At 40.4% G+C, this 16,840-nt stretch overlaps 1 protein-coding gene across 17 annotated transcripts in view; it reads left to right on the forward strand.

Moving 5' to 3' along the window:
* LOC137139756 (ERC protein 2) overlaps positions 1-16,840 on the forward strand; it is a 139,882-nt gene that overhangs the window by 6,795 nt on the left and 116,247 nt on the right. For 11 of the 17 annotated variants that reach the window (XR_010916391.1, XR_010916392.1, XR_010916388.1 and 8 more), the window contains 5 exons: positions 78-833; positions 8,594-8,638; positions 10,350-10,505; positions 11,705-11,797; positions 12,692-12,859. Coding sequence is in view for 12 of the 17 variants with exons in the window: in XM_067527463.1 (XP_067383564.1) it covers positions 78-833; positions 8,594-8,638; positions 10,350-10,505; positions 11,705-11,797; positions 12,692-12,859 (1,218 nt within the window). In the remaining 5 variants the exon portion in view is untranslated. The remainder of the gene's footprint in view (positions 1-77; positions 834-8,593; positions 8,639-10,349; positions 10,506-11,704; positions 11,798-12,691; positions 12,860-16,840) is intronic. The other 6 variants (XM_067527461.1, XM_067527465.1, XM_067527453.1 and 3 more) reach the window with 5 other exon arrangements.

Here is a 16,840-nt window from a genome sequence, read left to right on the forward strand (position 1 = left end):
GGGAACTTTTTTACTTGTGTGGTATGTTTTTGTTCCAATTGAATAAATGAGAGCTTAATATTTCTCTGCCTTTGTAGCAGCTTCCTTTAACAGTTCAGGAGCTTCAGGAGGAATTGAGAGCTCACCGGGAGATGAACAGTCACTTGCAGCAACAACAGCAGCAGGGGAACTGTAGCTCATATCGGGAATTCCATATGGACCAGGACCACAGAGGGGGGCCCAGCCCTGGCCACAGCCCCAGACAAAGCCCTAACAACCTGCACAGTCCTGGACCAAAGAACAGCCGCAGAGCCAGCCCATCCAACACCTACAATCCAAGCCAACAGGAAGCTGACATCATCATTCACAGCCCTGGGTATGGCTGTAACACTGCAGTTGCCACACATAGAGTCAGCCCAGCCAACACCCTTCAGCCTGGGCCTAGGAACAGCACAAATCGGCCCCTCTACAGTCCTAGCCAAGGTGCAGTCATAGCGACCGGCTCTAGTTCCCATCGCTCCTGCAGCCCCTGCCAGGTCCCTGGGTGTGACGGCTTCTCTTCACCCCTTGCTCTTGATCTATCAGAGGAGAATTTCTTCCAGTTGCAGTCGGAGCATGAGAGGCAGGCCAAGGAGCTAAACTTGCTGAGGAAGACGATGGAAGAGATGGAGAAGAGAATCGATTCTCAGAAGCAGACGCTGGGTGCCCGGGACGAGAGCATCCAGAGGCTGTTGGAGATGCTTCAGGGCCAAGCTCATGGTCAGGGACAGTGGGTTCGAGGACAGCGGACAGGCATCATGACGATGGCAGCGCAGGAAGCGGAATCCCAGCTGGAGAGCATGCATGTGAGAGAGGTGTGATTCTTTTCCTCATATTTTTTAGGGCTCAAGAAAGTGACAGCTTATATACCTGAAACATTCATATGCAGCATCAAAATGAATATACCAGTAGGGCAGTAAAACATCAAGGCAGCTGGTTGATATTTATTAATTATGACCAATGACTTGGTGTAACATTATGGGCATTTTTGATATTGTGACCTAGTCAACTGCATAATAACAATTCAAAGCAATTATTAAGTCAGAATGGTTTTGGCCAGCGCCAGTGCCACCTGAAAATGACTTCTGCCTACCACAATACAGTATTGTTCATTAAGGCAGAATAAAAACATACAACAAAATCATTTGTTTTAAATACCTAAAGATACTGTATTTGTTTTCATTCGCTTTTTCTGTAAAGGGATTATTTAATCATATTTTTCTGTGCATGCATTTATGTGTGCAGTATGTCTCTGTACTGTACGTATATGGGTGTGTGTGTTTATATTATGTGTCAGGGCAGAAAGCAGCTCAGCAGGTCTTATCAATGGGCCAGATTAACATACGGAGATCTCTAAGCCGGTGTTGTGCCATGCAGTTTTACAATCTGACTTTGTATGTATATGTGTGTGTATTTGTGTGTGTTGTTGTGCTGTTCAGTATGTACAGGCTCCTATGGCAATTGCCATATGTCTGTGTGCTGTCTGTAGAATTGGGCATTTTCTGTTTATTCTACAACATGTGGTATGCAGTGAGCATGTGGTGCAGTGGCATTTTAAAATAATTAAATGAGGTGGATGTTTAAAACGGCAATCACAATTGATATTGATTTTTGTCTTAGATTTTAGACATTAAAATTAATTGATTGAGAATATAACAGCGCCAATCCACCAGTGAGCAGTGGTGTAGCACAGGTGTGTCTCTATCCTCTATTAAGAGACCTAGGAGTAGGCTCACTCCTGCTTTATTTATTTTTAACTCCCAAATCTTCTTAGCCTTTAATTTCTCTACCTCTCTGTCAGTGTGTGTTTATGTTGTTGTGTGTTTGTGCCTTTTTCTGTTATTGTTTGTTTTGAAGGTTCTTGTTTTTTGGGTTATGTATTGTTTGTCTGCCTCTGTGTCTGTTCTGTCAGAATGATTGTGTGTGTTGTTTGTGTGTGTGTGTCAGTGAGCATGCGTGCACATCTGGGGCCTGTCGGCTTAGCCTTTCCAGCGAGGACACTACATTGCCGGGCTGCCGGAGGCTGATGGGATATCCACCCATGCTGTGTGTTTGGTCACTGTGGTGATTTTGTCAGAGGGGAGTGTGGGTGTTTTTGCCCATGCTAATGCATCTTGGGATGTTAATACAACCAAAGATGTGCATATTTGTGTTTGTGTGTGTATTTGTGCGTAGGACCTAACCATGCCGCGTGTGTAAGAGGTGAGTACCTGTTCACACACACTCTGTGTGCCCTGCTATTTTTACCTGCTTGACAGCTTAACACATACTGTGTGTGCTGTGAGGGAGGAGGGGATGACTGAGTCTGAGAGGCGAGAGAGAGAGATGGGAGAAAAGAGTGTTTTTCTAAGGTAGAAAAACAGACTGTGTTTGTCTGAATATTAATGTATGATTAATGAGGGAAAACACTTGGGCCGCCCTGATTGAAAAGAGAGGCGAGTGTTGTTCTTTCTTTTTTTTTCCCTCATGCTCTTCTGGCCCCATCACCTCTGAGGTTGCAATGGGGTGATGGAGTCTCTGCGTGTGTGTGTGTGTCTGCGTGTTTGTGTGTGTATGTATGTGTGCTTGCATGTGTGCATGGACATGTGTTGAATTGAGATGAATTTAATGATCATTTCAGTGTAGAGCTTAATTTTTCATTTCAAACTAAAAAAGTCAGTGAAAGTCAGATAGTTCCAAACTCAATGTACGTGTACTGTAGAACTATTTATGTTATTGTGTGCATTGTAAATAAAGCAGATGTTAAGATTTTTTATTATTGTGTATGCTTTACTACAGATAAAATATTTTAAACATTTGAAAACAATTAATTAAATAATAAAACTAGTCTGGTTTCTGGTTTAATATTTCGGCCACTCAAACTTTTCATATTGTAGAAATTTCAATGGTTGGTTCAGGTGGTTAGACAGTGTTAAAAACTCAAAAATGCAAATATAGATTCATTGAAACATTTCACTAATTTAACTGTAAGAAGAGCCTACTTTCCAGAAAAGGCCTCTTGCCATTGTTTATGTGTATTAGTGGTAATTGTGCTTTACACTTGCACTTGTGAAGCGAAGCTCTTTATGGTAGTGCAGTTATTGCATTTATTAGGCTGCACTATTTCTTTTGATTAGCTCCAAAGGAAACCAGCCCAACTGCCTTTCATTACCACACCTATTAGTCTCCCTTAAATGACCCAACTTGTTTAGCCTGAACTGGCATAATAAATGTCTCCACTTTCAGTTCAGTCTTTTTTTTATTTATCTTTCAAACTTGGCTGAGGGGTTGACAGAGGGGCTTTCTTCATATTCTTTGTTGGTTTAAACAGAAACTATGACCTTAAATTAGTATCTGTAAGATCCTATTTTTTACGTAAGGATGTTGAGACACACATGCATCAAAATAACCTGTGGAATTTTTATATTATGCAAATCGGAGAATTGGGTAAATGCCCACAAAGAATTTAAATCTCTGTTTTTTAATTTTCTGCTCGTGTTTTAACCCTTAGAACTTATAGACCATGTTCAGATGTGAAGTTACACTAACCATCTGTCTGTGGTGATGGTGCATATGGTTGACTGGTGTTCAATATGGACTCATTCCATTACTCCTTCACCTGCTGATCTGTGTTGTCAGGAAATGATGTGTGTAGTTCTGCTCTCTCACTTGTGGTTCCTTTTCAGCTTTGTCAGCTGTCATGCTGCCTTAGCTGCACAGACCTTACAATATGGAGGCCATATGTAAAGTAGTATGTCTAAGGTAGACTATTTCAATTCTTTTAAAATGCCTCCTCTCTTGACTATGTCCACAGATAAATGTTCACACTACTAACAATATCCACTAGGTGGCAGTATTCTATTAGACTATACCCACAGTGGCGCTTACATGCAACATCTCTAAGTTAGGTGGCACACACATAAACATACATACTGAGACCTAATCGACTCTCCCCAGCCACCACACACCGTATCTGAAGAGATCTCACTCAGTATTGTATAAGTTGCTCTACTGTTATGCAAGGCCAAAGCAGGGCTTCTCTGTTTTTCTGTATTATGACTTTCTACAGAGGCACTGCTGCTGTTTTTGGCCCTCTCTTTCTGCCCCACACTGATGAAACATCAGAAATGTATCTTTTTAAAACGTTGAAGTGCATGATAATGAGAAGTGGATGGCAAGTTTAAAATCTGTCTTTTCTTTTCATCCCTCTCTCATGCTGCCAGCCTATTAACTGTAGAATTTTTATACTTCTCTCTAATTTATCATGTGTCTTTCATAGTTTATATTGTCTGCCCATGAACTTTTCCCAATTTGTCATCGCTCCCTAGGCCGATGTTGGCGTTAGGTTAATCTTTAAATGGCCTTTACACACAGGTGGGTGCCTGGTGGCTACTTTCAGTCTCTGCTAATGAAGCCCCTCTCCGCTAAAATTAGAAGACCACTGTAAATGTCATGAGCGAACACTCACACACACAAGTACACACATCAGTGGTCCCTTCTCCCCACCACACCCCAGGCACCACATACTCGCCACGCTCTGTTGAGCTCCCAGAATGTTTGAGCGGAAAAGTTTATCGGGACAAAATTACACCCCTTAAACCTTCTCCTCACCCCCTCCCTGTTGCTCAGCAAGGCTTTGATTCCCTGATTTTGCCTTTGTCTTTACAAAATGCACATTTAAGCAGCTCTTTTGAGCTGATAGGCAAACAGATTTTTTACATTTGTGGCCAGCAAATGTGTTTCCTTTTTCTCTCACTGATGGAGAAGGGATGGGAATGTGATTGATGAATGTGTGTGTGTGAGACTGTGAGCGTGAGTGTGTGTGTAGAATCTGTGAATGTTCTAGTCTACGCATGGTGTATATGACACCATTGCCTTCAGGCTGGAACTGAACCTTTTGACCGAAACCTTCATTTAGGATGGCGGCACCTATTGCTATAGTGTTACATTTGGTCCTATTCATTCCATATGCTCATTTCTCTCACACATGTGGAGCAGAGAAGATAGCCTTTGATGACATGCTCTCTTAATTTCCCCCATTTAGAGAGACAACAGTTTCGAGAACTATGCTCTAACTGTTCTTGACACTCTCTCCAAGGGACAGATAAATGTGCTCAGGCAGACAAAAAGACAGACAGGCACACTAAGAGTGACACATTAATACACATATGGTCAGTAGAAGATTAGGGCTGTGGCAGTGGTGGGCATGCTACTCTGTGGGAGGCATGCTCTGACAGCAGTAATCCCTCCTTATCCACAACTGACGTACAGGCGAGGATAAGGCCCCTGTCTTCTTTCATTTCAGCTCATTGGGAGAACTGGCAGGAAAAGGAGATATGGGAAATCACTGTAAACCTCTTGCCTCCCACTCTATGGCTACCCATGTTTTTTATGTTCATGTACTGCCAATGTACAGTTTCTCTCTACAGTTCTCTAGAGTTCAGTACGATTTTTAGGTAGGCCTATTTCTCATTTACTTTTTAAATTGTATTCATGATTCAAGATTCAAGATTTTTCAACATTTCCCCTATTAGAAATAAATGAATGTGGACATATAGATTCTTTTGTCATGGAGCCTGTGTTCTGTCACCTGGGACACTATAAAAGTGGAAGGGGTGGGCTCAAGCTCTGAGGAGCCTCTGGGGTTTGGTAAAGATGATGATCTGGATAGGATTTAAAAATGCTTGGCATCAGTGAGATGTCCCTGAGCAAGGACCACTCCCTCAGTTGTAGTGCCCCTAACTCCTAACTGCTTCAGTGGCACTGCCTGGTGGCCAGCAGCAGATCCGACTGTGGTTGTGCTGGGTGGTGCCTGGGTGTGAATGTGCGTGGCTGCATGGGTGTGAACACGGTGTTCATAAAAACAGAGAACATCTCATGTCTCAGTGGGGACTTTTGTATGTTAATATTAATCTGACCTTTTATTTTGGTTCCTTTTAGACAGGACCAGGTCCAGGTCGACCACATACCTAAGTATGCTTTCAAAACAATTGTGGTGGAACCTGTTGATGTTATTTTATGTTTTGCATTTATGATGTGTTTTGGATACAAGCAGAATTGTTGTGCATCATGTGCAACATGATCATAATCATTAATGATTATTATGTGTGTGAACAATGTGTTTGGGCAATAAAGCATTTGTTGGAGTGGGAACAAACCTTGTGGAAGGTGCCAGAATTAACAAACCATGAAAACATGACACCCCCGAGCCCCTTCTCCTATTTTAAACAGATGTTGAGCCAGCACAGGTGATGCCATTTTAATAATGCTGCAGGGTGAACAACGGCTTCCCCATTCTGGATTCATACCTTTTATATACAACAGTGCGGAATGGTGCCATAACTACCCCTTAATCAGGCAGTGTAGAAGGCTAATGTTCCTTCCCCGATTAAATAAAGATCTAAAACAGTAGTCTACTTATGCAGGAGAGTAAATCCATTCATCATCTTTAATCAATTATCCTGTTCAGGGTGGCAAGGAGCTGGTGTCTATCCCAGCTGTCAGTGGGCAACAGGAAGATTACAACCTCGACAAGATGCCAAAATGTATTCCAGGGCCAGCACAGAGAGACAACAATTAACAACCCACACAAGTACAGGGGGAACATGAAAACTTCACACAGAAGGGCCGCAGCTGGCAGCCACATTTGAACCGGTGAGGCAACAATGCCAACCACTCCATAACCATGCTACCTTGGAGACTTAACTAATATCAGAATACAACCAACTCTATACAGTAGCTAGTGTTTAGCATTGATGCTCTGACGGCAGACTAAAATAGATTTGCCTTAACAGGCTACAGATCCTACATGTAGAGGCAGGGATGGTGGTGAGAACATTAAAAGTTGTGTACATACTTTTAGAGCTAGGCAGCAATGGTGACATTGGCAATGTAGAAATGGACATTTTTGGCAGCTTAAGTTATATTTTCTAAGGATGAGATAGATAGGTGCTGCACTGGAGCAGGTCACACATGCATGTAATTAAAAAGCTTCACATGTATTGCGAGACTCATCGAATTATGCGTTATTGTTCTTTTTCCTGTGTGGACATTGTCACGCTCGGTTCAAATGTGTCATAGTTGTAGGTCAGAGCTAGCATTAATTATTGATGGAGAAAGCTTAGCGCATGTGCTGGCAGAAACTGTTGCTAAGCAAGAGCTGTACCATGCCAGAGACATCTGCGAGAGAGACAGAGCAAACAAGTGAGAGATAAGAAACATTCAGACACAAAAATTGAAGGAGACAGATTTGTATGACATATAGTTGAGTGGGTTGCCTGCTTGCTAGTAAATAGAGAAGAAAAGACAGAGAAAGGAGACAACAGTTAGAGACGGAAGGAAGTTCTCTGGAGGGAATCAAACCCGGAACCCACTTAAAGATTATAGGAAGTTTTTTTTAAATTGAAATACAGGATGGATGGACAATAAGGATGTACAATACAGGGTAAGAGCAGTGCTTAACAAAAGACAAGCAACGTCAAAACACGTTCTCATGTCTCCTGAAAGACAAGGAGACATAGAAAGTGATCAGTTTATTTTTTAAGTGGCTCTGAAGCTGTAGGAGTGCTAAAGATGATGAGCCGCCAGGCTTATTTTTACCGAGTCCCTCCCCAAGAGCTCCATCGTCGGAACCAGCTCCAGGCTGATCCGGGCAAGACCAGGGCTCTGCAGACTGTCATTGATATGAAGGTAGGACTTGTAGCAGCTTGGAAATAAAAAAACTCAGGTGCATTTTAAGTAATAATGTGCCATGATGTGTATTACTGTACTGTATCAGTTCTCAGCCTAAAAAATGTTAGTATTTTTACAACAGCTGTAGATATGACACTTTATGTCAAATTTGAGATAAGGGAAATGAAACTGTCCGATGTTGTGATCTCGCATCAGCAGTCTAGTTTGCTCTTCTTGTTGTGGCATGTTTTCTGGTTTAGTTTGATATCAGCTTTTACCAAGAAACAAATGATTTTTGAACACTGCTGTTATGTGAGCAGTAGATGATCTGGCTCTGCCTTAAATGTAACAATAAATGTATATGCATAAAAAAATCTATAAATGGCATCTTAATGTTGTCTGATGTCTGTATGGCAACTATGCCTAAGTAGAGTCCATTACTGGCCCATGCAGAGTTGAGCACTTATTCAATTTGTTTCAAATGTCACATATGGAAGCTTTCACTCTCATCTCAGCCCTTTGAAGTTGCTCGAGCTGTGAAAAAGCAGTTGACTCCACATGTGTAACTGTGCACACCCCGCACTCTCACATATTTAGTGTTTATTCAGCAAGCGCTTGTACCAAAAGTGGCTCCTTTACAGCAAAACCACAATTATTTTTCACACATGCTTTGTGATTTGTTTGCTTATTAACAATCTGCGCATGCGCTTGCCAAGGATGCCCACAGTGTTGTAAATGAACGAGAGAAGCCAAATTAAATCAGACTACATTAACTACAAAAGGCCAAACAAACCAGAAGGATTAGACAAGACAAGGGCGAGATTAAGAGAGCCACATTAACTTTCTTCTGTATTTGTCCAAGCTGCCTGTGTTGTCTGTGTGTTTGTGTCTAAATGGACTATATATGTCTAATTTGTAATTCCAGAACACCAACCCCCCTTTCTGTTTTGATCCTGATGTTATCTGGCAGGTACAGTAATGAATGCTCACTACTTGATCATCTTTTTCACGTTTTTTTGTGTTTCCTATCCTATCTCGATTACACACACTGTGGTGTTCCTTTTTATTTGGAGCGTAGCACTATCAAGTAAAAAAGTTCACATTTTAGTGATTTTTCTTAGTGGTTTCTACAACTGTTACACACAGTACATTCCTACTGGAGCGTATGTTGTTTTTAATACTGCCCTTTTTATTTTCTTTGGGCTTGCTATGTTTCTCTTTCTCTGGGTGATGTTTTCTCTTGCTGTGCTCTGAAGCAGAAATAAATAGCTGTTAAAGACAGAGCATAGCTTTTGTTACAGAAATCAACTTGAAGCTATGGAAATAATTGAAAAGCTAAATGTGTGTGTGGGCATTTTTGTCTCCTGTATCAATGTGTGTGCTACTGTGTGTTGGTTAAGGTAGAGAGAGTACTCCAGATGCCTGGACTCCTTAATATATTTGAAATCTGTGGGTTTCCATACACTTCGGTGTAATATATGCACCTTTCTACATTCCTTTTTGATTGCTGTAAGTGTGTTTGTGTGTTTAGGATGGTATATGTAGCACTGTGTGGTAGGAAGAGCTGATGTCAGACAATATAATAGAGGGCAGATGCTTACATGTTGTCTGTGGTTTGTGATGATGGCATCATGCAGTCTGTTTCCATTTATTCAATTACCTTTCTCTTCTCTTCCACGGTTTAGTATTTAACGTATGTCTGAACCCATGCAGATAAACAACCTCAAGACCTGTCCATGACAGGCGCTTTTATTCCCCCAAAGATGTTCTGAAGAAAAACATCTTGGCTGCACACAACTTCCTGCCTAGATATTTCCTTTCTCAATTAATTTCTCTAGACATACCTAGCTTTACATTAATAGGTTATAATGTACATACAGGATGCTGTGGACGTTTGTGTTTGTGAGTTGCTTGTATTGTCAGGGTGTGAGTTTTTCACATTTTCCGATGCCGAGTACTTGTCAAAGTGAAGCAGGCAGATATTATATAGGGTACTCAACACTGACCTTAACAGTAGAGTCCAGAAATTGCTACTTCAGTGTTGGCTTCACACACATGCATACACACACACACACACACACACACACACACACACACAGTTCTAGGATACAAGCCGTCGTATTATAAGCTTTTTTTTAATGGTTTTAATAATTTATAATTAGCAAAACAAGCTAGGTTGGCTGTGTGAACACACGCGTAGACACAGTAGAGTAAAACCGGTTAGGCTTTATTTTAGTCCGTACTTAACCTTATAAAATACACTTCGATCCTCCTTGATATCATTGAGGTCAAGCCTTCTCTAATAGCTAGTAGCTAGTAATAGCTAGTAAGTCCTTATTATGTAGGGTGTTCATCCAGTCAGGTGTACTCTGCCATTCATCTACTGTAAAGCCTTAAACCAGTTATTTTATAATGATCCCAGACTACAATTAACAAGCACAAAGCTTTTAAATCACTGAGACAAATATTCTCTTTCAAATAACATTTTGTCAACCTTCTCTCTTTGGCCTCTATTTCTTGACAGTTTAGCATTTTAAATTGATACATTAAGGGTTAAAGAAATCAACAGATCAAAGAATCAAAGAACATGAGAAATTGTTGTCCTATAAAAAGTCCACAATTCATTTAATATTCATGGTCAGGTCTTTGCCAACTCTGTTTGCCTATTGTTGCCGGTGCAGGACACCAAGATCTCTTCCCTGGAGAGGAATATCAGAGACTTAGAGGATGAGGTCCAGATGTTAAAGACCAGTGGCTTGCTGCACCCTGACGACAGGCAAGATGAGCTCAAGCAGGTCGAGGTCTACAAGAGCCATTCTAAATTCATGAAGACTAAGGTATAATGTCTCTGCACGCCACCTGAGACGACTCCAGACTGCATGACCCGAGTGATGTATGTTAACCTTAATAACAAGTGCGCAAGAGCCTGTTATGTGCGTGTTGCTTGTGGCTATTGCATGGTTATGCAGAAGTAAGCTTAAATGTGAAAAATCTTAATACTTACTGCATGATGCAGTGTGCTGCATCTTTTTTTTTTTTGCTTTTGCTTTATCGAGCCTCTGAGCTGCTTGTGTTGCATGGAGACCAAAAACTCCTACGCTTAAAAATGTATTTCTCCACTTCTTGTGTACTTTACCTGCTTTACTTTTACAGTGTCACCATATGTGTTTACTGTCCTACCTCTGGCTGGCAAAAAGACGTTTAGTAAAGCCTGACTCAGATTTCTCTGTCTTACAGTATATACTGGTTTAATCATTGGTGCACAGCAGTGCACAGACTGACGTGCACACATTTGAATAGGCGCATGGACATGCTAAAGAGTGCACGTAAAAATATGAAGTTTCAGGTTTCGGTTTTTAGCTGAGTGTCCATGATGACTGAGGCCCATGAGTGAATCCATGTGAAAATAATGGTCTTTGGTTCATTAATGGTGCTCTTTGTACAACCCATTTGTCATTGCATGAGGGAAGTTCCTGATTCAATCATAAAAGAGATGTTTTTATGAATGGGACCCTAATAGATGAATATAAGCTTACAGCTACAGAGGAAAGAGCTCTCTCCTCTAACGTACTGACATGGGATAATATACATGACAGTGATGGTCCTGGCTCGATCTCCCATGTCTCATCTTTCTGCGTGCAGTCACAGAAACACCAGGATATGCACAGGCACAGAGATTCATTCTATATCCTTGAAGTGTTTCGGGTCCTGGTCTTTCAACAGTGGTGTTGACTGGTGTTGAGGTGAGACTGTGATAAGAGAGAAACCAGAGAGGACAAGGATGCTGTCCTCTTTGGTTTCTCTCTGGGCTTCTATGTACTCTAACATACTGTAGAACGTTGCAGGATTTCTTTAATGATGATAAGGGAGCATTAGAGCAGACAAGTTTATTTATCCATATAATTATGTCTTCCAAAAATTCAGTTTATCATTCAGAAACCTCCCTTGTGTTAGTTGTTAAGTGTTGAGGAGCCGAGAGGCACCTGTGTGTTGTAGTTTAGTGGTTTGCTGTCTTCTTGTCTTTGTGTCTCTTTAGGAGCAGGACTTGTCACCATGTGTGTCTTCCATGAGACCAGCTCCCACATTCCTCCTCCCCACCCAAAAGCCTTGGATCACAGAACAAGCCGAAGTATCCTTCCCATTCATCTCTGTCCTCTCTCATTCTCTAAATTTCCCTAGTATTATTTAAATTTCCACGCTTCTTATTTACTTTTTGTTTATTTTGACTTCTTTTCAACCATGTCTTTGTATCCTCTCATCAGTCTCACCTCTCTGAATATGTCTAACTCCATGCCTTTTCTGCTTCACGTCACCTTTTGGCCCTCTGTCTCCTATTAATCTATCCCTTTCCTCCCTGCTCACTTGGACTCTTTCCGCTTTCTTTGAGTGAGGGTTGATTTCTCTGTTATGAGGTAACCCCTGCTTACCTAATTAGAAGAATCACTCTTTGAATCAGCGTTGTGCATATTTGGCAATGGTAGACAGATGACAATCTTCTGCACATAACTGGCCTCAGCACAGAGACCTCACGCTGTTATTGCATTTGATTTCCTTTGAGGTTTTCTGTCCTGTTCTGAATGACCTTTCTTAAAACAACCTGTAATCTGTCAGCTATGTGAGTGTAATATTGTTTGTCTTCACTCTGGCTGCATGCATGTATTTTTCACCCTTTGCTTTTTTAGTTTGTTGTTTCCAGAGGACAGTGGCCAGTAGGCCTGGACTGTAGGCCTACCCACAGTGAGGACTGATAATGCTGAGATATCTGTCTAACACTATCTATTTATCTATGTATCTATCTCTTATATACTGTATATATACATTTATATTCCCATATTAAATTACATATTTAAAGTTCTTTGTGTTTGAACAAATTTCTTTTCTTGCAGATTCAGTAATATAGTAATCAATAAATTTTTTTCCACTTTTAAAAGTGTTAAATTTAAGTTATCTGCAGGAATATCATTTCACTGAATGATGGGGTTTTCACAAGAAGTTTATGTGTTTGTATGTGTGCGATTGCTAGATCGAGCAGCTGAAGCAGGAGCTGAACAGGAAGGAATCAGAAATGCAGGCCCTGCAGACCAAACTAGAAACACTGACCAATCAGAACTCAGACTGCAAGCAACACATTGAGGTACTAAAGGAATCGCTGAATGCCAAGGAGCAACGCGCAAATACATTGCAAACAGAGGTCAGTGCACGCACACCCTCACATATACAAAGACATACAAAATGTCCAGATGTACAAACACAGACAGATACACCTACAGTACACTGATGCAAACACTGACCATGACCCAGTCCAGCTTCCTGGAAAACAAAACACATGATACACACAGATGGATGAGGGAGTTGCTGGAAAGTAAAGACGTCTGTAGCTTCTTGAAATAACTTCACTGATAGCAGTGGTGTTATGGCTCATTGCAGAGCTGACGTAGAATGCGTATTTTAACACACTTTCCCAAGTAAGCATTTAGATTTTTCTTCCTCAAAATAGGGTGGCCCATTTGGAAATTATATAAAGCTTTTAAAGTCAAATTTAAAGTGTAATAACCTGGAATTATTAAACTGTACATTAATAGGCTAATAGTGTATGTGTTTGCTCATTGTCAGAAATGTCAAATTTGTAACTTATTTTCCATTTCTCAGTCAAAAAGTCATAAACAAATAATAATATGACTTAATATTAACAGGGAAGAGGTACAAATCCATCTTTTGCAGGCATAATCTACCTGGTTGCAACTACTAGAAAATGATATTGTGATAAAAGAGGTAGTGAACACCCTGGACAGGTCACTAGTCTATCTCAGGGCCAACACAGAGAGACGTACACAGACAAACAACCATTCACAGACATTTAACCTAATGTGCATGTTTTTGCACTGCGGGGGGAAACTGGAGTACCCTGTCAAAGCTCATGCAAATAGGATTCACTGTGCAAACTCTACACAGACATGACACAGCAGGCTAGGGATTTGAACTGGGGACCTTCTGGCTGCTAGATGGCAGACCACTCCAATATTGTGCCGCCCCACAACCATTCTGCATACAAACACATGGGATTTGCCACTTTTATCACTTCCTGAGTATGTTCAATTGATTAAGGTAGGGGGTGACTTTGAGGACAAACAAGTCTACATACCTATTGTTTACTATTATACAATGGTTAGATTCTAGTGTTCATGTTTCCTTTTATACACTTTTATGACTTTTGGTCTGTTGCTTGCTTGTACTAATGTTTTTCTGATCCATTACGATCAAATATGTGAGCAGTAATTAGCTGTTTGGATAATGCTGGCTAATTAACAGTGATATTGATCAATAATAAGATTATGAATAAAGTCACTTTTATGACCATGGCACATGCACAGATCAAAATGATTCAGCAAATACACTGTTGCTGACCACATTCACTCAGATGCTTACTTACATATAATGATTCTGTTCTCAGACACACAGCATAGAAAACCTCGGCAAGTCTGCATGAGTTTGTCTTTTTCTGCCTTGGTTTCTTTCTTTTTTCATTTCTCTACAGGACATTGAGGTGGGTGGAACATGTCTATGCGTGTGGCTCATTTAGTCCACCAGTGGGCTTGTACGTGTGGGTGGGTCAGTCAGTCAGAAGGCTGGAAAGAGCTGGCAGCCTTTTCTTTTTCATCTTAGAAGTTTTTACATTCTGTGGCTCTAATGATTAAATCACAGCTGCTCGGGATGGAGGTGGTTGGATTGTATGTTGGGGGTGGTTGATCATTTAGCATTTTTCTCCATCACTCTCTAGACTTGGAACTGATACTCTACATCTCTTTGTGTTATGCAGTTTAAAGTAGTCTGTTAACTATGTCCACTCATCTCTACAGGAAGCAATTTGGGCCAAAATTAGGCCTAATTGTCCATACATGTGCAAGGAATTTAGGCCCTCACCATTAACTGAATACATCATACTTAAAGGAATTGGTTTTTCGATGGCTGTTTTTTTCTGGGCACAGGTTTTAGTTTATGCATCCAAATGAAATGGCATGATGTAAAGGCATTTGTATATACGCACCTGTGTAGCCTCTTGGAAAAGCGGTTGACCATGATTACAAACTCCACAGTGTGACCAACAAGATAACATAATCTGAATTAAAGTTTCCTCCAAGTGATGTCATCAGGAGGCGTTTTTCAGCTAGAAGTAGGAAGATATTTAAATGTAGGGAAGTCAGAGGCAAGTTTAATCGCATTCATTTACAACCTCAATTCCAACAAGTCAGGAAGACATAAATATAAATCGCAAATAAAAACAGAATGCAATGATTTGCAAATCTCATAAACAACATCTCAGATGTTAAATGTGAGAGTTTTTACAATTTCAAGGAAAATATGAGCTCATTTTGAATTTGATGGCAGCAACACATCTGAAAGAAGTTGGAACAGGTGCAACAAAAGGCTTAAAAAGTAATTGCCACAAATCAAAAACAAATGGAGGAGCATTTGACAACTAATTAGGTTAATTGGTAACAGGTCAATAACATGACTGGGTATAAAAGGAGCATTTCAGAGAGACAGAACCTATTGAATGTAAAGATGGGCAGAGGTTCAGCAATTTGTGACAAACTATTGGGGAACAATTTAAGAAACATTTTCCTCAATTTAAAATTGCGAAGACTTTGAAAATCTCACAATCAGGAACACATCTAGAAATCATTGTAAGTGAAGTCCAAAAATGTAAGTTACAGCTGTATCATGCAAAGAAAAAGCCATATGTGAACGCAATCAAGAAACGCTGTCATGTTCTTTGGGCCAAAGCTCATTGAAAATGGTCTGAAGCAAAATGGAAAACTGTTCTGTGGTCAGATGAATCAAGCAATTTGAAATTCCTTTTGGAAAACATGGATGGCGTGTCCTGCGGACTAAGACGGAGAGGGACCATCCAGCTTTTTATCAGCAGACAGTTCGAAAGCCTGCATCTCTGATGCTATAGGGATCTATTAGTGCTTATGGTGTGGTCAGCTTACACATCTGGAAAAAGAACCATCAATGCTGAAAAGTATATAGAGGTTTTAGAGGAACATGTGCTCCCATCCAGACAATGTGTCTTTCAGGGAAGGTCTTGCAAATTTCAGCAAGACAATGCTAAACGACATGCTGCATCCATCACAACAGAATGGCTTCACAGGAGAAGAGTCTGGGTGCTGAACTGGCCTGCCTGCAGCCCAGACCTTTCACCAATAGAAAATATTTAGTGCATCATTAAACAAAAAAATCGAGCAACAACCTAGAATCCTGCATCAGACAAGAATAGAACAACAGTCTTCTCCTAAAACTTCAGCAACTGGTCTCCTCACTCCCCAGACATTTACAGGCAGTTCTTAAAAGATGAGGGGATGCTACACAATGGTAAACATCACCCTCTTCCAACCTTTTTGAGATGTGTTGCTGCCAAATTCAAAACGAGCTTTTCATTAAAATGTTAATATTCCTCTGTTTCAACATCTGATATGTTGTTTATTTTCAATTGTGAATAAATATCGGTTGATGAGATTTGAAAATCCTTGCATTCTGCTTTTATTTGCATCCCCTTGTTTTTAGAAATTAGGGTTATATATGTACTGCTCTAGACCCAAAAGAAGCAAGTTCAATATCAGTGAAGGTGTCCTTTAACTCGCCAACACAATTGGGGGTCCCTGTCTTCTTCCACATTTTCCCTTTGTTTAAACTATTTAAAGATTATTGTTTCAAACAAAGTGTTTGGACTTTCTGAAATATATTTACATTTATGATTAACTACTGTGTTCATAACTAGATTTATTTGCCTGCTTGCCTAGTTTGGATATGCACATAAGCCTTTCACGAATTAAAAACTGCATCCTTCGCTGACCATTGCCAGCCATAGAAATATAATCTGGCAATGAAAAATAAGTATAATTGTAAACCCACATCTGTTTATAGTATAGAAAGTGAATACACTTGTAATTTGTAATCACAAAAACAGGATTAAGCACCAGGCTGCTCTATGTGGCTTTGTTGCCACCCTGTATGACTGCTTCTTTAAAAAAATTGTGATTTTTTTTCTGAACTGTGCATTTGAACTGTGCAGCATTTGATATTATTATAATATGAGTCTGCACACTTGTTTATGCACTCAACTTCAATAATCATGAGCAATGCAAATAGAGGTTAGGATCCTCCCACC

Source organism: Channa argus, chromosome 13, assembly GCF_033026475.1.
Source record: "Channa argus isolate prfri chromosome 13, Channa argus male v1.0, whole genome shotgun sequence".
NCBI lineage: Eukaryota > Metazoa > Chordata > Actinopteri > Anabantiformes > Channidae > Channa > Channa argus.